We start from the raw sequence: 21,055 nt of genomic DNA on the forward strand, positions 1-21,055 counted from the left end.
CTACTCTATATAATATATACATATATAGTCTTCAGTTAATTTTGCACCTTACTCGACGTAAATAGAAATTAATTAGCTCCGATATTCGCTATTTATCGGCTATACGATTACAGTCACGCTTAAAAATAATTGATTTAGTTAATGACTCGTAAGTGAGCTAAACGTGCGTTTTTTTCCAAGACGTAAGGAAGCCTCACAGAACGCCTAATTGCACGAATACTAATTAACCCTTTGTAACTCCTGGTGACATTACTGTTACAAACCGGCAAAGTTTCCATCAATATTCTAAATCATGAATTTATCTGTTGTAAATCAATTTAAAATAGTTGTCATATTTTGCTTCCTCATAGAGGAAGCTTTGTTTTCGTAAATTTCGTATATGAACCTTTGATTGCGTATAAAGTTGGGTCTAGTTAACCAAATTTAAAAGAATTAAATATGAAATAGGGGTAGAAGGAACCAAAGAAAAGATTGTTTTTTTAGTTTTTGATGTTAATATGTTCAGAGTGTTCTAAAATGTCGAAATATCGCATTAAAATCGCATGTCCGTGTGTGTGCGAGTGTGTGTGTGTGTGTGTGTGTGTGTGTGTGTGTGTGTGTGTGTGTGTGTGTGTGTGTGTGTGTGTGTGTGTATGTGCGGACTTATTTTATTTTTGGGCTGCGTTCGGGGAGCGCGCTATTAGCGCTATTGTATCATTCTATCTTTATCGCTCATCAAGTGTAGAACAAGGATAGAATAAGCAAATAGCGCTAATAGCGCGCTCTCCGAACGCAGCCTTGATAACATGAGTTACAAAGGGTTAAGCGTGGAAGTGACGAGTGGAAAGGAGAGAGAGAAGAGAGAGAGAGAGAGAGAGAGAGAGAGAGAGAGAGAGAGAGAGAGAGAGAGAGAGAGAGAGAGAGAGAGAGAGAGAGAGAGAGAGAGAGAGAGAGAGAGAGAGAGAGAAAAGATGTGGTGAAAGGGTGCACGACGAGAAATTTCCGGCGTACTTTCAGGAGTCCGAGGAGGTTTTGCCGTGTCGCGACGAGTGGTGGGTAACGTCTATTTTTGCATCTCGTTGTAATCTTTTGGAAATTGGCCTAGTTTACACCGTGCGTTTAGGCCGCGACCTATACCTTATATTCAACCCAAACACGATAGGTCGCGACGATGTAAACAGTTGCGACCTCGCTTGGGTCAGGTCTCTTTTTCGCGTGCACTGACCTTAATTAGGCCACATGACGTAACGCGTGTAAACGCAGGTGACCTAAAGATCGCCTAAAGTGCAGAGAGTGTACCAATAGGTACCAATAGATAATTTTTACCTATATTTGACCCAAAAGTATCATAGGTCTACATGGTGTAAACTTTTTATTTAGAAGCCTATTTTAGGTCAGGGCATAGGTCAGGTCGCGATCAGGTCGCACGGTGTAAACTAGGCCATTTGTATATCCACGTGTAACGATTATAAACGCTGTGCGACGTATGTCCCTCTCTTGACCTGCGTTACAATATATATCGGATAGCTGGAAAATAAGCGGGTAACAATACCAGGAATTCATTTCCGATCGAATTTCCTGTGTTAGGAAAACCTCGTATTTTTCTTAGATACATCCGGTATAAATATGGATTAACTGACGACGCGTACGGTGTGGGCCAACAGTCGTTGTTCTGGAAATCGATTAAAGCTTCAAACTTTTTTTGTTATAGAAAACTGAAATAAATTATAAAAAAACATTCGAGTCGGGACTCCTCTTGATACCAAATAATTGCAAGCAATTTTATTACATATTCAAATTATTTTAGTTATGACTTTTATTTTACCAGCGATTATTTTTAATATATAAATTATAATAAAAGTATCATTGCGTATCGTATCGTTGCAGATTTTTTTTTTCAATGACATTTGGTCCACCCGCTCGATATATCACGTGTTTTGTGAGCTTTGATATCGTCTCGTGATGAGGAAAAAATCGAGGTATATTAAAATATATACATAATATATATGTATAAATATATAAATGAACATATTTATTTATATATATATAAATATATATATATATATTTATATATAATTATATATATAAATGCAGCGCGCGCGGGGATAAGATTATCGTGCCGCAATATATTAATCGCGTTTTGCATTGGCTGCCTTCGATATATACCTTTCGGTTTTTGTTCGAGGTAGCATGTGTGTTAAACGAGAACTTGATTATGTGTGAAGTAAAAGGCCATACCTACTCGCACCAGGAACGTCTTTATTATTCCGTCATTTATCTCTGAACTCACTCTTCTCCTCCGTAAAATTTTAGAAAAATTTACTAATTGACATCAGTTTTCCCTAAACGTAATAAATTTCAAACTATAGTAGGATGCGTTGCCACTATTTACGATTTAATAATATTCGGTAATTAATATTTTATTATCGATTACTTTTTTTAACATTTTCCAATAAGTTTCCGCGTTCGTGATGTCGAAAAGGAGATATAAAAATATTTAAAACGACAGCAATGCGATCCGATCCATGTGAGAATTCTTTTAATTAACCTAAGAAATATAACAAGTTTTAAATAAAATAAAATTTCGTTTTTGTGGGACCTAAAATAATAAAGAAAATTTAATATTTTATTATCGACAATTCTTATTAACATTTTCCAGTAAGTGTCCACGTTCGTAATGTCCAGAAAAGATATAAAACTATTTAAAATAACGTCGCAATCTATTTGAAAATTCTTTTAATTAATCGAAGAAATATAACAAGTTTAAATAAAATAAAATTCTTTTCTTATGGGATCTAAAACGATAAAATAAGAAAATTTCGGAGTAGCAGGGAAAAAAATATCCATAGGTATAACGGGAACGTCGTAGCATGTAGATTCGCGTAGCTCACGTGACGGGTGCGCGCGCGACGCGCGACGGCCCTGGCGAGCGCGCACGACTGACCACGTGACGTCGCGCACGCGCAACGTCGGCATGCTCGCGACTCCCGCGAGCGCGAGCCAAAGGCCGAGGCCCGAGAGTGACGAGACGGCCGGAGCGGAGCGCGCCACAGATCGAGTCGAGTCGAGCTATTGCTACGGCGTGTGGAGTGATCGCGGCGCGGTGCCCCACACTCCCAACAGTCGATTGTAAGCAAACATGGCTGCCGCACGGGTACATAATAATGCGTAGCGAGCGCGCCGCCGTCGGGAGCGATCGCGTGCGAGTGCGTGTACGATGTTGCTGAAGGGCCGGACTGCGACGGCGAAGAACTCGAGGAAGTACCGCAGACATCATGGGAAAAGCGGTGCCAAGTCCGCGGCCGGTAAGTGCAATCTCGCGATCGTTTACGCGCAAAAACCCCGCGAGATGCTCGCTCCTAGCAAGTCTCTCCGTGCGTGTCTCTATCTCTATCTCTCTCTTTTTCGCTCTCCTTCGACCTCCGCGCTCTCCCCTCCGCGCTCGTGATGAATACTCCTCGGCCCGCCCCCGCCCGCTTCGCCTCGCCTCTCCCCGCGGATCTGCTGCTCAGTGCTCGCCGCGATATCGACCACGTATATAAACACCAGCTGGAGCAATGCACAACAGCGCGATAAATCAGGGATCTATCTCGCGACGGGACGCAAGCGCAAGGCGCAAGATTCAAACTCGCGAGGGGAGCACAGTTGCGTTCCACGACTCTCACGTGCGTCGCGGACGTTTTCCGAAATTCGTCCAGTTTGTCGCACTCCGCGTTTATATCGTTAAAAAAGAGCGAAGATGCAGACGACGAGACGTCGCGTTATATCTCGGTGTGCACGGGGGGAACGTATCGCATCGAAATCGGAATCTAGCAGTTCCGTCAGATCGCCATTCTTACGCACGCATACACACGCACGTATGTAATCCATGGAATTTAGCGGTGAGAGGCCGATATTCCGATTTTCCCGGATGCGTCCGCTCCGCCGATCGGCCGAGCGTCGTGGACGCGACGTCGTTTCGGCCGGAGTTGGATCGCCTCGCGTTTGTTTATTACGCAGCGTGATTAAGGGAAAACGCGGCGACCCAAGTACGCTTTCGAAGCCGATAAAGATTTTACCCGATCGTGATTTTACTTACTGCGAAACGATCTCGTGAAACTTTTGCCACTGTGCGTCGATTCGATAATTCGATCGGAAAAATGAAAGAAAAAGCAGAATGGACAGTACAAGTAGATGGAGATGAGCTTCGTGCGGTCTTTGTGTCTAATAATATTATTGCGTGATGAATTATTTATACATTTCTCGGCCCAGCGAACTACCCAGACAGCATCATGTCTAAGATCGGGACGTCTTTAAGACATCTTTAAGGCGTCTTTGAGACGTCTTACGTCCCGATTTTTGGACATGCGTGCTTTCTGTGTACGCGTCGATTATCGTCGGTTTTAAAACGCAGTTCCAAACTGAAGTTAAAATAGTACAACTGTACAATCGCAATTAAATTGATAATCAATTTGATAATACCGATGCTAATAAGCCTCTTTAGAACCATTGCGAAAAATATCACATCAAAGAAAAGAAATAATGAAGGGAAGGATGCATCGCGATGTATCGCGCGGATTTTTCTTCCGGTGGCAAACCGGTGGGCTAACCGCCTGTAGCGACCGCGACGCGACGGTGTGCAATTCGTTAATAAGAGTCCGTTAAAAATATCCCCCGGAGACATTTCGGCGGAGCTCGCCGCCTGCGAGCGTCATCCGAAGATGCGTCGCGATGAAAATGCATTCCTGGCGCGCCGCGATAAGAATAGAACGACGGGCGGCGGGGAGGGGGGGAAGGTAAGGATTCTCGTAATGTGATAACGAACAGGGGAGAATGCACAGAGAATCACGTGCGTGTAATTGAATCGCGCGTTGCGGATCGCCATGACGGATCGTTCACTCACATCATCTCGCACTTTTCCTATACATTTTGTTAGTCGGTTATTCGCCAAGATAGTCCTGAACGTTCTACAGTTCTTGACGATTCGAAAAGAATTGGAATGTCGGAGTAGAGACACTTGTTCGATATTCTCGACTGTTCCATACTTTTCTTTTATGTACGTCGCACGAGGTATATAAAAATCTTTTTTTAAAAAAATGTAAAAAATGTCAAGTGCACGTGTTAGTTATATTGGAACTGTTATTACATTGGAAAACTGTTGTATAAAATTATTTTGATATATCCAATCAAAAATATAAAATAATTGTAAATTGCAACATAAATCATATTGATTTCCATAAGAAGAATGTTTATAAAAATGGTGAATGAAATATTGAGAGAGAGAGAGAGAGAGAGAGAGAGAGAGAGAGAGAGAGAGAGAGAGAGAGAGAGAGAGAGAGAGAGAGAGAGAGAATAAAGGTATTTTTGAACTACTTGTGAAATGAATATTTTAAAATAGGAGCGTCAATGTGCCTTTGGTATATATAATTCGCGAACTGGCGTCATTATCGGAAACAGATGCATGCCCTAACACGTTAGGTCTGTTGTTTGCATTATATTACACTTTCTGCGCTTAAAGTAAGATATACAGATCCGAAGGATTGAATCGAAGGATTTACGGTTCCGATGATCTAAAGATGTAGATGCTCTAAGAAACAATTTAGATATTTAGGATTTAGAAATAGAAAATTTTTACGTGCAATAGATTTGCCCGATTAAATTCAATCGTTATGGTTTTGCAAGTCCGAGACGGACGGCGACGCCCGTTTCAGGCGTAATTTTCATAGCGTAAATACACATATAATATAATATATACACATATAATATATACACATGTACATTCGTTTATTTATCTATGTATAAATAGGATTTAGAGAGATCCCTTTAGTACGCATATAATAATTATAATTATAATAATTATAACATCAGCAAATGACACAGAAAAAAATGCTGAAAAGAAGAATACAGAAAAATAACAAATTTACAACATGTATATTTCAATGTATATTTTCTATCTCACTCTAACTTGTTGCTTATCTCTAACTAGTGTGCACCAGTTCAGGAAGTTCTTCGAAAATGAACGAACCTTTTATATACATGTTTTTTCTCTGACTTTTCAAATGTATTTCGTATTAGACAGCACGTAAATTATATATTACGGAACTCTGCAAATTATAGATTACTGAAGCAAAGATATACCCTGAAGTGGGCGTAATATTAAAAATCTTACATCATAAACACCTCGTTATGCCAACCTTTTATGACACGTGAGAAATTAACCCACTTCCGGCGCCAGCGGTGGTGACCACGTGGCTCTGCCGGCTACCACGTGACTGCGATATATCTATAAGGCTGGGTTCGCGGAGCGCGCTTTTAGCGCTATGAGCGTGCTCTGTCCTTGTTCAGCTTTCAGTAAGTAACAGAGATAGAATGACGTTGTCAGCGCTAATAGCGTCTCCCCGAACGCACCTTACGGCTGCGTTCCGATATTCACTGCAAGTACTGAAAATCTATAATTTACGTAACGTACACTATAGATTTTCAGTACTGACAGTGAATATCGGAACGCAGCCTAATACTCGAGGGCCGCGGCTTGATGTATCAAATAAATTTGCACGTTTATTATCGGTGACGGATACTCAGGCGTCGGGCAATGATTTTTAAGTGCCCGAATTAAGCACCTCGCGTTATCTCGAAGTGATGTACCCGTCGTTAATATCGCCGTAAATGCGAATGAGTACCACTTAAACGAGCGATCGTAAATCATCGCGTAGTTGTCTGCTTAAACTCAGAATTAATACCAGCGAAGTTACCGATTTGAGGAGCGCCTTTACCTCGTTTTCTCGAAAAATTTCTATACGAACTGCTGCTTGCAGAGCGTAGCTATCTAGCTATCCGTTATCGTCCATTTAAATCTGCGAGTACTCCATCTTTTTATTCTTCAGTTATTACATATTTTAAATTTAAATAATTGTAATCAAAGTCAGTTAATCAGTAAAGATACAAATTATTTAAATACTCTGAATATTTTTATAATTTAAATGTAAAAGTATAATTAAAAAATGAAAAATAAGGTGTTTTTTTTAAGTCAACTTTTCTTCGAGATCGTATAAAGATATATAAAATATAGATAAAGAATATATATAATTTAATATATTATATTAAGATATAAGAATATATATATTTTAAATATACAAAGATATATATATATATATGTATATATATATATATATATATATATATATATAAGAATTAAATATGTAAAGATAAGAATTCCAAAAATCTGTATGGAGCCGTTAGATTTGATGCCCACAAGGAGGCTAATCGAATGGCGAGAGAAGCTTTTTGCAGATCATACAAACGACGCGATGCCGGCGCGTTAAACGCCTCCAAGGCCTTTGCAATGTAGACTCAATCACCGTCAATCTGCAGGGTCTTAGCAATTCGCTTCCTCGAACGATTTCAAGCGGCATCTGCGAGTCGCAAAGTATCGCAGAAGCTGGATAAGAACGCCTGATTCAGAACGCTTTCGCTTACGTCATTGATACTTGAAGGAAACTGAAGTATCGATGACGTTGAACATCTTTACCAAAAATATCATCATATAAATATATATTTGAATTTATTATTGAATTTGTCACGTCGATACTCGTGTGGACAATTTTTTTACTTGTTTGGAACTTTGAAAATATGCAAGTACAGATGCTTGATCAGAATTTACATGAGTAATCTTTCTTCTCAGAGGAACTGAAATAATAGTCTACAATAAAATGAAAAGCCATGTTTCTAATCAAAGCAATGGTTTAATAGAAAAATATATGACTAGATTATAAAAATATATATATGAAAATAATTATAATATATTATATTGTAATAAATCATTTTCCTTAATCGGGGAACTTGAACAATGTTATGTATAGCCATGTCGTACAAAAAATATATATATGCAATCGTCACCATTATCAGTAACAAAATCAAGTGTCGGTGATTTCTTGAAACCAGTATTCTTGATTTACCGAATTCAAAAACAATAATTTGTTTAAACGTTTACCGGCCAGTCGGTTCCTTGACTGGACTGCTGCAATTCCCGTTTTTTGAGAACAATCTCTCTGCTGGGATTGATGTGGCCACAATTGATAGATATTTTGTCGCTAATGTGTACAATGTGGGATACAGCATCTTCATGCTCTCCCATGTCTCTAAAGGATCGTCCTTCAAGGACACTAGCGGACTAGCCAGGTACGAAGACAACTCATCTTTCGGAGGCGTATCTCCTTCCTTGTACGTCAAAAATTTATGATGGATCCAAAGATTGTAGTTGGTTTCTTCCTGTGAATTGACATCGAGCTCGTCGGATGAACTAGATAATTTATTTATCATGTCGCGCAACAGGCACGTGGCGTTGGCCAAATCCTTCTCGTTCCAAAAATGTACGGTCTTAAAGCGTGGATCCAGTATGGTGGCGATAGAAATCAGATTGTCAAACTCTATTTGTCCAAACCACTTCTCCAATTCCGCCAGGATAGTTACTTTCAGATTCGTCGACAACGCCATCGTCAGTTTAGTGTTTAGAGTGTTCTGGTACTCGAGTATAGTGCACTTGATGAGCGGTATTATCTTCGACACCTTGATATAGTTTTCGGTCTAACATTCCTGCGCCACGAATTCTAATGGTTTCAACAGATCCAATATCTCCTTCAACGTTTTTAACTCGTCGGCGGTCGGCATCTCAGGGTTTGAAAAAACCACCTTATTGTTTGTAAATAGAACTTTTTTGATCACGTTCGACAACTCGAGAAATCGTTCTATCATATAGATTGTGCTGTTCCACTTTATATTGGCATCCAGAATGAGTTTCTTTATTTCATCTTCGGATGTACCCAAGTTGATTTGATACTGATACAGCTCGTTAGTTAGCTCGGTGCTACTTTTCACAAATTTTACGACTGATCTAACTTTATTAACGAGGTAATAAAGACCTTCGCAGTTCTTTATAGAGTTCTCTGCCACCAAATTAATAGTATGAGCAAAACACATTATGTGCGTGTCCTGACCAAATGTTTGTGTGACAGCACTAACTATATTCGATTCGTTGTTGGTCACAACTGCTACAACTTTATCAATATCAATGTCCCATTTTGTCAGAATACTCAGGATTGCATGTGTTGTATAATCTACACAGCATTCAAGAAATTCGAAAACTGCAATGTTTCCTGATTCTATCTTCCTGACTCCATTCGCTTCTATGAAATGTACTGTGACTCCCAAGAAACTTTTGGATGATCCTACTTCGGACCAGGTATCTAAAGTAATAGTCACATGTGAAGCTTCATTCAGCTTTTGTTTGAAAATCTGGGCTACTGTATCATATTTTATATCGAATCTTCTCTTGATCGCAGTTTTATTAGGAATTTTGTAAAGAGGCACCAGTTTCTTCATCAGATACTTGAATCCCTTACATTGAACGATATTAAGTGGTCGGTGGTCAGCGCAGATAAAATAGAGAATGGCATCCAATATCTGGGCTTGACAATCACCATCATCTGAAAGATAACTTATATAAAATTTACAAGAAATAAAGCACTTAATTATTTTTATTATTGATGTATATCTATGTATTGATCTCATTCTATGTTAGTCCCTCCTTTTTATAATTATCCAATTGTCAATGTAAGAACATGATCTTACCATAATTAGATATTCTCTCAAAAGTTGCAACTTTAGGTGATGCACTTACTTGTATAGGAGGTGGTATTGCCTATTACAACATAAACAAGAATAATAACATAGAATTCAAAAAATGTATTCACAAAAGTATAAAACTGAGTGATTAATGGCAAAGTACATGTACCTCAACTATAGTTTCGTAACTTGTTCCAGCTCCAGCTGAAGTCTCAGTGTCAGCGTTGTTTGTCTTCAGCCCGTGACTGCAAGAGAAAGGAGATTTTATAAAATTCGTTAAATATGTATAGCATAAGAGGAAATGTATTATTATTATTGTAATTTATATGTGTGCTCAATAGACCTCTTCCTCTTCATGGATTGCGATTCTTTGGGCTCGTTGTCCTTTCTGTTCGTAGCATTATTTTTGTGTAGTTTCATGTGATGTAGCAGGTTGAACTTGTGTAGTTTCGTGTGACGTAGCAGGTTGAACTTGTCAGAGAACACGATGTATTTGGTGCACAAATTACATTGCGCCGTATTCTCATTTATTTTCTTGAAATGACGCCAAATCTTGTTCTTACGCGACATATTTACGGCAGTTGATGTGATAACAAAGGGCCAATAGAGGTTGACTATTCTGAAAAATCAATGGTTAGAGGTTAGAAGTTAACAGACTTTAGTAAAAAGTTGCGATAAATATATCGTTTTCCCTCTTTTTTCTTCTAAGATTTTTCTATTCCTTTAAAGATACGTTACGCTTAACCTATCATTCTGTTTTCTCCTCTCGAGAAGTGGCATGGATATTGCGGCGAGCAATACCGAGAAGTATCGATATTCGATATCGCCGTCGGTCGAGCACGAACGTGCGAGTATCGATATTCTTAGCCATGTGCTAACTTCAACGCGAACGCTGGTTGGTCGCGTCCGCTCGTCGTGACTCATTTTAGGATAAGATAGCCAATCAGAAGTCGCGCCGGTATCTGCGAGTTTCCTGTATCGATATATCGCATTCGATATCGCGGAGATGGTATAATAATTTAAATACAATGTTCCATTTAAAAATACAATGGCTGGAAGTATGAGGCAACAAAAGCTAAGTATCCGGTGACATTGAAATAGTTTTTATATTAATAAATTAGATGTCTGGCGAACTACACTTGTTTATATTATCTTTAAGAGAGAATATTCAAAAGAATATTTAGATGCAGGATGCATTTAGAAGCATTAGTATTTCAGTATTTTGCCTTTAGAATTATATTTTGCTGAATTTGTCAGTAAAGTTGCTTCAACATGTAAGTTTTACTGACATGTTAGTAGATTTGCCCAAAAGAATAATCGTCAACAGCCATTACAGCCCGGCCTTATGTATGCGCATGCCGAACTTCACCGATTTACATAATGATATTTTTTTATTCAAAAGCCGACTGCTTAATTGACTGAGATCAAGGCTGATCGATGTTTGAAATTCAAAGTAGACAGTTTTGAGGCCAGCGAACAGACTTGATTTGCAAATCAGCGGTGCTCAGCTGACTGAGCAGCTGGGCTAATGATTTGAGGAATGCACGGCGACGCACGTGTTCGCGAAACGTGATAGCGTTTGAGCGTGGCAGTGATGCTCAAATTAATATTTTTAGAGACGCCCGAAGATCTTCAAAGATCTTTGAGTAATTTCAGAAATTCTTAGACCACTCAGACTTAAAAATTATCCAGTAATCTTCACGCATTCTTAAAATGCCCCAGATAGTATCCAATTTTCAGACGTTTTTGAAATTTTTCAGAACTCAATAAGTTTCAACAATTTTGAAGTTTTCCAACTCTTTCCTCGGAAATCCTTAAAGACTTTCAGAGATCCTCAAGACTTCTCAAACGTTTTCGAATCTCGTCAGATGTATATTTTGAGAGATCCCTAAGATCTTTAATAATCTCTGCAAGATTCAACGGTGGTATTATTTTTTACGATTACTTTCAAGAGTTTTTTTCATTGTTTCCAGAGATTCTCTGTGGAAGGATCCTTAGAACTTTTCAATAATTTTCAAATATTCTAAAAACATGCGAGAAATCGAGAAAAGACCCTGAATCTCAGTTCACGTTTATGTCTCGTGCGTTATCATCCATTCTATGAGAACCACCGATGATAGCAGGCCGTCCACCTAAAGATAAGGCCCCGAGTCCAGTCCACAAAAATGCGTTTCTATTTAGTATTCATCTCGCTCGCATGCTCGCCGCGAAATAAAGCCCCACTCTCTCGCTATTCTCTCCCTCTTTCGAACGGCGTGTTTTCTTTGCTCAATCGAAACGCAGTGCAAATGCGTAGTTTCGATATAATTTCGCAGTTTTACGCAGTGTTATAGTGAAAATAATTGTAACAATAATGAAGCAGGTAATATCGTTTTGCGTTGAAATCTTAGTGCGTCAAATTATAGCAAAATTTTTAAGTACCTACAGGATTTTGAACACTTCGCGAAGAATACATTTAATAAATTAGAATTGCATTTGATAAATTGAATGTAATTAATCAAATCACGATAATATAGATAGTTGTCCTTTCGAGTCTGTTCCTACTTGAAAATATAGTTGGAGCTGAAATAACTTCGCTATAGATAGCATCAGACTATAGATAATCTCAATCGTCTGCACGAGACATAACATTTTGTTTGAATGAAAAACAGATGTATCGAGTTCAGATATCTCTTCTTTACGTGAAGCAGCTAGCAAAACGTATATAGCTAGAAATAAGGTATGTGAATAAATAAAGTCATAATGAAAATAAATTGCATATCATAAATGTCTATCATCCAGATCGTATCGATCGATCGATGCGACGAGCCAGCGGCGCGTGCTCGCGCGTGTGTGTATATATGTGTGTGCATGACGAACGTCTCGTAGTGCAAGCACCGAATAACAATTAAGCCGTAAAAGCGCGACGATAAATAAGCAAGACGGGTCATCGTCCAGTGGTAGACGAGATTCACGTTCAACGAGCCGTGCTAGAATCGCCATCGCTCGTGCACACGCGGACACCATGACGCCGACGTTAGCATCCCGATAGCATCGAAGTATCGATATCATGGAGTATTTGATATTCGTTAAATCTAATTTAAAAGAAAAATGTGTTTATTTATTTCGGACCTCGTCACAGTGCTACTAACGGGTGGTGTCCGATAACTCGTTTAATCTCGTTTGTTTTGTGATAAGTATGTTCGAGATAGTTATTATCGAGAACACAAAAGTGTCGTCACCCGGTACTCTTAATGTAGCATCGTAAAAATGCATCTCTCCCTCTCAATTGAGAATAAATTTCACATAAGTCGTCCAATGTGTGACGTGCGGTAATGAACATCTGGGGAAACACGCTCGTTTCGCGATCGATTTTTCGCAAAAACTTCGTCACAGGTTTTCCATGTGACCCATCACATCGTCGAAGCGACCGGTAATCGTCTAGCGTGACTAATGGGACTGGCGAGCTTATACAGACGTTTACCGCGCTATCAGCGAGCATGTAGGAGTCCCTCCTTCGTGAGTGCGCGCGCGTACACGTGCGCCCAGATAGCCAAATGCTGTGAGCAACTAATTTTGACAAACTCGGGACAAGGTGAGACAGCATTATGCTTGTCGGGTTGAACTCATATGAATTATATTTCTATTAACAGCAAATTGATTTGCAACGTGACAGCATCAATTTGTGAGGGATTTGTGATAGCACGACATGCTGCAGACAATATAAATATTGCGGACCGTTTGCTCTTGAATTGCGTCAACTGATTGCATGTATAAGCAGTCATGTAGCTGTATTTTTAATGTGTTCTATTTCGATGTCAGCAAATTTACAGCAAATATATGAAAACACATGCAATGCATTAGTTTGCTCAATATGCTGTATCACGCTTGGCTATCTGGGCGTAGGTGTATATGTGTAACGAATATAATTGAACGGGTAGGCGCGTGTAAAGAGGCGAGAGAGGTGGGAGAAGGAGACGGCGGAGGAAGAGGAGAAGAACGAGCAACAAACATGTCGTTGAGCGCGATTGTTTTGCGCACATTGGACTTTATTGCACTCGCTGCCTTGCCGTGCGAGAGCGACGAAATAATCGGAGGGACGTGGGGCAGACTCGAAAGGGATGAACTCAAATTATTCATACTTTAGGAGAGATTATAAGGCGGTTGAATAAAACGTTTATATATCTGTAAGGTTCCATCTTGGTAAATCGGAACAGTATGTGTATATTTGTACACGTAGTGCACTCATCAAGGTTCAGAGCAGCGATCATGTAACTTTATCCTTAGGGCAAAAATGTGAAAAGCGAAAATTTTCATTTAGGGATAAAGTTACATGATCGCTCCGCAAAATTGAAAATTTTCACTTTTTACATTTTCGCCCTAGGGATAAAGTTACATGATACCCAGGTATGAATTTAGTAGCTTGACGTGTGCCTACATGCAACATGTGTGTAATATAAATCTAGATATGCATCACATATATACAACACATATATTAAGTATATATAATTTTATACATGTACGTGTAATTTAGATTTTTGGTGGAGATTGACGTAATCTACAATTACGTTAAATTGCATTTTAATTTAACCCAATCTACATTGATTAAGTTATACTAAGTCGTATTAATTTGTATTATATTAAGGGCCACCTTTTCCAACATACTCTAGCCAACTTCTATTGATTATTCTGAAAACTTAACGGTCAGGTACAGATTAACAGATGTTGGAAAATGTGGTCCTATGAGTCCTATCGTATTCGCCGCCCCGCTATCTCTTGTACCATGTGATAAGTAAACTACTTCTTTTTATAATTCAAAAACTGAGCTTCGGAGAAATTTTTGGAAAAGGAAAAGTTATCTTGGAATTGCGCGCGTCTGTGTTATTTAGTAATGTAAATAATATAAACCGGCTATAAATACATTTTTGTGTTTGTCTAAATTTTTATAAATATAATGTTTCAAAAAGCGTTATATTTGAACGAAAAAATTTTTAACATAAAAAATCTATTGGAATTTGATTACATTTACTTATATACTGTTATGCCTTATTACACATTTATTTGTTGTTTTAATTTTTCTCGACAAAACCATGGAGATTCCGCGTTAGGTTATGTTTGTAAAAATATAGCTTATTACATAAACCATTTTTTCCATCTTAAGGGACATACACGAAAATTTTATCAGGTGCATTTTTTGAATTTCTTTTGCATAACGGAACAAAACAAGCATGACATGCTTCTAGCTGCACGTAAGTCAGTATTGCGTCCAGATTATTTCTCAAAACTCAATTAAAAATATAAACTGTTTAGTTCACTGTAAAAAATCGGCTACAACTTTGTGTGGTGACGTCACGACATCTTCGTTTAACTTCGGGCGTTTCCGGGACATCATCGAATAGTTTGAATATTTAGTTTTAAAACGCTTTAATTAATAATAAATTCATTCACTGAGAAAAAAGTTTTTTTCAGTGAAAAAAATAAATTTTTTAAATCGTTTTTAACCCAATTGAGTCAGGAATACGACATTTCAAGGACACGCGTTTCTTTTGAATCACCGCGTATAACTATCTATATAATATCCGACATAAATGTATAGAAGAAGATTTTTAATCAGTCATTTCTTTTTCTTCGATGCAAATATTGGCCTCTTCTTTCTTTTCTCTTTCTATTGCTTTCTAAAACTGTCGCTTACTTCATATTATTATATTTCCATCCTTGTTCGGAGAGAGACAAATAATTGACGAAACTAGAATTAAAGATAATGATAGAATCCAGACATACGGTGCAAAATTCAGTTCTCTCGAAGGGAGATAGGGCGCGATTTTTCAAACACTCCATAGACGCGCTAAGCAGGTGGATGTTAATGACGATCCCGATAAATAATTCTTAGTTGTCACATTCCCGCGCTTTCCAGGTCGGTGTGTCTCGGGTTTCCGTGACGACTGAGATAACAATATAACGATAAATAATAATAAACATACCCACACACGCTTGGCGCAGAGCGCCAGTATCCGTGCGAGCCGTCGCGCTGCGCAGATCGCGGATATTCGCGGTGTTTCGTGACGAGTGAATCGGCGAACCGATCGTTATTGAAAATAAAAAACCGTGGGAGAGAAAAACCGTCATTTAAATGGCGTCGTTGTTAAACCGGTATAAATAGACCGCAAAATGCGGATTTTATGAATTGATAGCCAAGCCGGATCGACAAATATATAAAATTGTGAACGCGGGTTACATGGGGGACTTCCCTCTTCTCCTCCTCCCCTCCTGCCCACCTGACCTTTGGATTTTCCTATGATGTGTCGCGTGGCAATTTCGCGGAGGGTCAAAAACGGCTGTACACCATACACAATTTTTCCATCGTTATGCAACACCTCGGAGACGTCGATTTACCGGAATCATTATTTTATTGTGTAACCATCTCGGCTGAATTATACATACAGAGTGTCCGTTTTACGTTTGGACAGCGGCTATTTTGCGTTGCTTTTTGCGTCGAAACGACAGTTTTCAGCTTGTACGTTCACTTTCGAGCGCTCGTTATTCAAGGGAGGGAAAAGAAGAACTTTTCTAGAGCCCGTCGTTTACGAATAATTCTTTCTCTTCGTCGAGTCTCTCCGATGTTATCTCGAAGCGCGGTTTTTCTTTCCGCGCCTCGTCGAGGGAAAGATGGAGGAGCGGGGTGGGGCAGAGGAAGGGGGGAGATCCACGGATCGCTGAAACTGCGGAATTATGGTTTCACGTATAAATAGCAATTATAATGGATTATCCAACAGATTGATAATCGCGCGCTATCGCGAATACATCTCTCGCATTAAGTCGCTCTACGTGGGTCATAAATGATCCGCGGATTGTAAACTTATAATCGACCTTTGACGTCACACGCTCGACGCCACACGATCGTGACGCGGTTCGGAACGCGCGCGCGTGTGTGTAATCGATCACGGCTCCGCGGTCTCGATTATTTAATCGCCGTGCGCGCCGTGACGGAACGGAATTCTCTCACGGCTCTCGCGAAGATTTAGATATTTCGAATGAAAATTGGCGATTTATATACATACATGTAGCTGTCCTCGAGTCGCGCGAAGGACAAAGCCGCGTCGCGTTTCGTGTCCAATCGTCTTTTGAAGATGCGCGCGCGACGTTTATCTACGAAAGAGACGCCGCTGATCGAGTTGCGCAATCAAATTTCGGCGCGAATTCCGTCGGTTTCGGGCGCGAAGTCATATTTTATCGCTTCGATTTGGTTTACGCTTACTTTTTTACGTAACTTGTTGTGTTTTTACGTAACTATTTACAACGCTAAAATTACGCGGGGATCGTACCCGCGATAATCCTCTCTATTTATTACGTTTTTTCGAGTAACATCGCAACAAACTGACAATTACGGAAAAATTTTCCGGAGTCAAATTCGTTATCGTATGTCCGAGTCTATTTGTAGGCGTTGATATCTGATTAAAATTGGAACCTTATCGTTCGTCCTTCCCGCAAAAGGAAAACGTCGTAGGCCACGGGGTATCGATATAGTCAATCGAACGCAAGCGCCTTCGCTTCGCCCAGTAGCCCGGGGTAATTAGCGGCCGTTGATTGGTCACCTTCGCTGGCGCGTCATCGCTGCGCCTCGCCGTCGACGGCGCCGCGCCGCCGACGTACGTCGCGATGCGGGGGTGGGGGGTTATTTACTCGCGCGCCTCGGCACTTCACAGGTCGCGCCGATCTCGAGCGAACGGCGTGGCGTTAGTCGGCGCACGATGCGCGTCGTGCGCTTTTTCGTTTCGTGATTCGTCATTCTCTTCGCTCTTCCGCGTTCCCTCCTAACCACCTACCTGCGTCGCCGTTTTCGCGTCCGCAACCGAGCGAGCGGACGATGTCGTCGCGACGTGTTTTCATAAAAATTCAAACGACGATCGCGTTAATCGATATGGAGTCGATATCTTGCATCGGAGAGAAACAGACTGCGGGCCTTAAGGCCTAAATAATTCATAAGGAAGATGATCGATTGAAATATAAACATTTCGAAATGTCCCCTAAGAGTTGCGCCTCGGAGCGTTAAGTGACACGTGACCGCAATGGACGATTTGTGTATGGAGTAAAGGGATGAAAAGGGACGGGCGTGGACCTTAGGACAATTTTAAGAGCGATATAATTTATGAGAGTCGAGTAATGCGCGAACGGAGATTGAACGATTTATATATCCGATACATCCTGTTGTTGCAAAAACTGGTCTTAAAGCGACTCGGAGTTCTAGAGCGATGTGGATATTGGTTCGATTTATCAAGAACTGAAAAATCTTTTTTTTTCTATAGAATTATTTAATTCGTTCAAGGACGATATTTAAGATTCGACTTAATAATCTTGAATGCGAATGAACACGGTGGAGTTTTAGTTCGTTGAGGTCACTCGGTGATTTGTGAGCGATATTTATTTTTGCTGCAAGAGGACAAACCTGATGGTTAGGTCATAACCAACGCGAAAAAGATCCTTGGGAGCCTGATGGCACCCGACCTCGAGAAAAGGCGCCAGGAATTAAGGAGGGGCAGCAGCGGGACCTTGGACCATGTCAACGATTATCCGGGCATGCTCTTACAGCTGAGGTGCAGAGGCGGCGCGGCGGATCTTTATCGACATGGTAATTAGAGGTGCTACGGCCGTGATGTTTTTTTGGGAGCGTCCACATGTTTACGACGTTTACTTTTCCAGTTTTCGTTCGGAAATTCTGAATTCAATTATCTACTCTATTCCCAATGGAGATGTCGATTTTCCGTTCATCGATATGTTCTTCCATCTTCCTCCCCTCCCCTCCCCCCTCTACGTTCACTCTTCATGTAACTCGTAGGATTGCTATTAGGATTATAACATAGTCTGGGCCCAGATCTCTTAAGTATGTTTTTTAATGAACCAAACCGGTTTTGATAACGAAAAATCAGTCGGTTCCCTCGTGTTTCTTTCGCCTTTAATATCTGCGTTTTAGGATTTCTGATGTGTGGATGTTGACTTGATTTATCAAAAACTGAAGAATCTGCTTTTATAGAATTATTTAATTTGTTTAACGACGATATTTAAGATTCGTTGACCTAATAATATGAAGATTTTCGAATCTGACTTTTTTAAGAAGAGAAACATCTAATTTAATAATTTTTAAAGATTTTTGAATTTACCAGATACGCAAATAAAATTAAAATCCAATATAGGGAATGCATCTTGGAATGCATTGAATAAAATATTTTTAAACTATTTGAATGAAGTTATGTATACAGGATTTTTATGATCGCTAAAACACGAAAATATTATTAAAAAGTATTTAAAAAATCCAAAAGTGGATACAATATAAGACGAATGCAAAAAATACAGTATCTGCAAATTGTAACGAAAGTTTATATTGCGTTGCATTCAAGGTCGCAAACGTCGCAAAGTACAAATCCAATTTATGAAGCAAAATAAAATATAACAAGACCTATATTGATCTCATTAATTATTATTAAACTCGCAATATAAAGAACTTTTTTATTCAGTTTAATCCGCCCACGTGACACAATAATTATATCAGACCTATATTCTAGACGTATATTCTATTAAATGTGAAAGGATTAAAATATAATTTTGACAATTTATTTGTATTATATGATCGTTCTAATTTCATATTTTCACAGAAAGTTACGATTTCAACGATTTCGAATTATTAATAATTATCTTTAAATTATCAGTTGCGGGCCAGAAACGAATCAACAATCGCAACAATATTACTTTTATACGTATGCATCCGTATGTTTACATTTGCGGAACAAAATATTTGTCCGATGTTCATATCGCGTTATTAAAGATGATTAGGCAGCGATAAATATTTTTTCTCTTCCAGCAAGTCACTCACGTGCGAATATATTCTTTTCTCACCTCGAGCTCTTATAGAGGTTACGTTCTTTCTCCATTTTCTTTCCACCATATCTAATCCCCATAAGGACTAAACACGCGAAAAAAATCGCAGCTGAGAATTTTTAAATGGTATTTTAATATTTCCGACAATTCTCAACTGTTACACGTTTAACCCATTAAACGTGAAAATATTAAAATGTTAACAAAATGGTTTACATGTATTTTATAATCATTTTAACTTCATAATTTCGGCGCAAGAAGCTTTTCATGACTTTCACGATTTGCAAATTTTAATTTTATTTTCAGATTATTAGGTGCGGGCCAGAAACAAATTTATCAATTTGTAGTTGCCGATTTTCTTATATTTTTTCACTTATATTTTTGTGTCGTAACTCCAATTGTAAAAAACTTTTTCCTTACTTGAGATTTTTGCATACTAGTCTACTTTTTACTTTTTTTCTTCTTTTATTCATGTCTGTTTACTCGTTTGCTTTTTTTGTTACTATTCGTCTCATCTAGTGTGTGCCGTCATGCGTAAAAACGAAGTGTGTATATATGGATTTCTGACTTCGCAATTTAACATGACGGCCATTGACTCGAAGAAAAAGGCATAGATATTTTCTCTCCTTATCCTGCGATAGAGTCGGGATATACAATTATTTACCATAAAAGGCAGAAAAGGAGCAGAATAATATCACTGCTTTTAACTTTTTAGATGTACAGAAAAGTATAAGAGCTGCCGAGTATATCTCTTTTATGCTTCAAGTCCACTTTAATCTATAATTTAAGAAATCGAAATAAAATTATATTTATAATTTATATGTGCCGTAAAATTAATGGCATAAAAATCATAAAATAATCGGAATTACGCATACAGGGTATCTGATAATTGCCATCTCTCGTACGTAGGTAGAGCGAGTTGAACTGAATAGAAGAGTCTTTTACTGTTTTGCGAGTTTCTTAATAAGTAATGAAGAATTAATTGACAAAGATCTCTAAATCAGTGCGTCGGTTCGATTCGGCGAAAAAAAAAACAGCTCAGCGTCATACGACGGTTTGCGGTTGCTACACGCGCGGCAAGGCTTTGGGAGGGGCGTGCAATTTCACAGCATGTGTAATTATAAGTAGAAGTTAATTATAATTAACATCTTAAATTATAGGTTAAAGTGGACTTGAAGCCACAAACATAAAAGAGATATACTCGGTAGCTCTTATACTTTTCTAGCAACAACAAATAATGCGTAACACTTGGCTGTCTCTTGTCGCTGAATCGCGCAAATGCATGCTTATTTGCAAATCTTTATTAACATCTTATTAATTATTGAGAAACTCGCAGAACGGTAAAGCACTTTTCTATTCAGTCTGCTTTACCTGCTCACGAGAGATGGCACGGTAATTACCAGACACCCTGTATACATATATATATTAAAATACGCGGCATATAAAAATCTCAAATAGGATTCTATTCTGTCCGAATTGTACGCAAATTGTAGGCCGTCCAAAGTGAGCTTTAAGCATGAAACAAAGCTTGCGCGCGCGCGCGCGCGCATTGTCTCTTTTGCGAGGTTAATGGACTTATGACAAATGTTTTCCCGCACTATCTCCCGCCGGCATTATTATTGTTGAAAAT

The 21,055-nt window shown here is 39.0% G+C and overlaps 2 protein-coding genes across 4 annotated transcripts in view; one reads left to right on the forward strand and one right to left on the reverse strand.

Moving 5' to 3' along the window:
* Positions 1-2,976: 2,976 nt before the first annotated feature.
* Positions 2,977-21,055, forward strand: part of Nfat (NFAT nuclear factor) — a 36,510-nt gene continuing 18,431 nt past the window's right edge. Inside the window, exon 1 of one of the 3 annotated variants that reach the window (XM_071701513.1) lies at positions 2,977-3,284. In XM_071701513.1, coding sequence (XP_071557614.1) covers positions 3,197-3,284 — 88 coding nt within the window. In that variant the 5' untranslated portion in view covers positions 2,977-3,196. Of the gene's footprint in view, positions 3,285-16,252; positions 18,185-21,055 lie in introns of those variants that run through there. The other 2 variants (XM_071701511.1, XM_071701512.1) reach the window with 2 other exon arrangements.
* LOC139770023 (zinc finger BED domain-containing protein 4-like) lies at positions 7,681-10,503 on the reverse strand. The gene is made up of 5 exons (XM_071701646.1): positions 10,325-10,503; positions 9,923-10,198; positions 9,749-9,824; positions 9,586-9,655; positions 7,681-9,440 (listed from the first exon to the last, which is right to left on the reverse strand). Exons 1-5 carry the CDS (start codon positions 10,501-10,503, stop codon positions 8,542-8,544), a joined length of 1,500 nt encoding a protein of 499 aa, XP_071557747.1. The 3' UTR covers positions 7,681-8,541.

The sequence above is a fragment of the Temnothorax nylanderi genome, unplaced genomic scaffold (genome assembly GCF_030848795.1).
Source record: "Temnothorax nylanderi isolate EJ_2023f unplaced genomic scaffold, tnyl_v1.0 TNYL_tig0026_pilon, whole genome shotgun sequence".
Classification (NCBI taxonomy): Eukaryota; Metazoa; Arthropoda; class Insecta; order Hymenoptera; family Formicidae; genus Temnothorax; species Temnothorax nylanderi.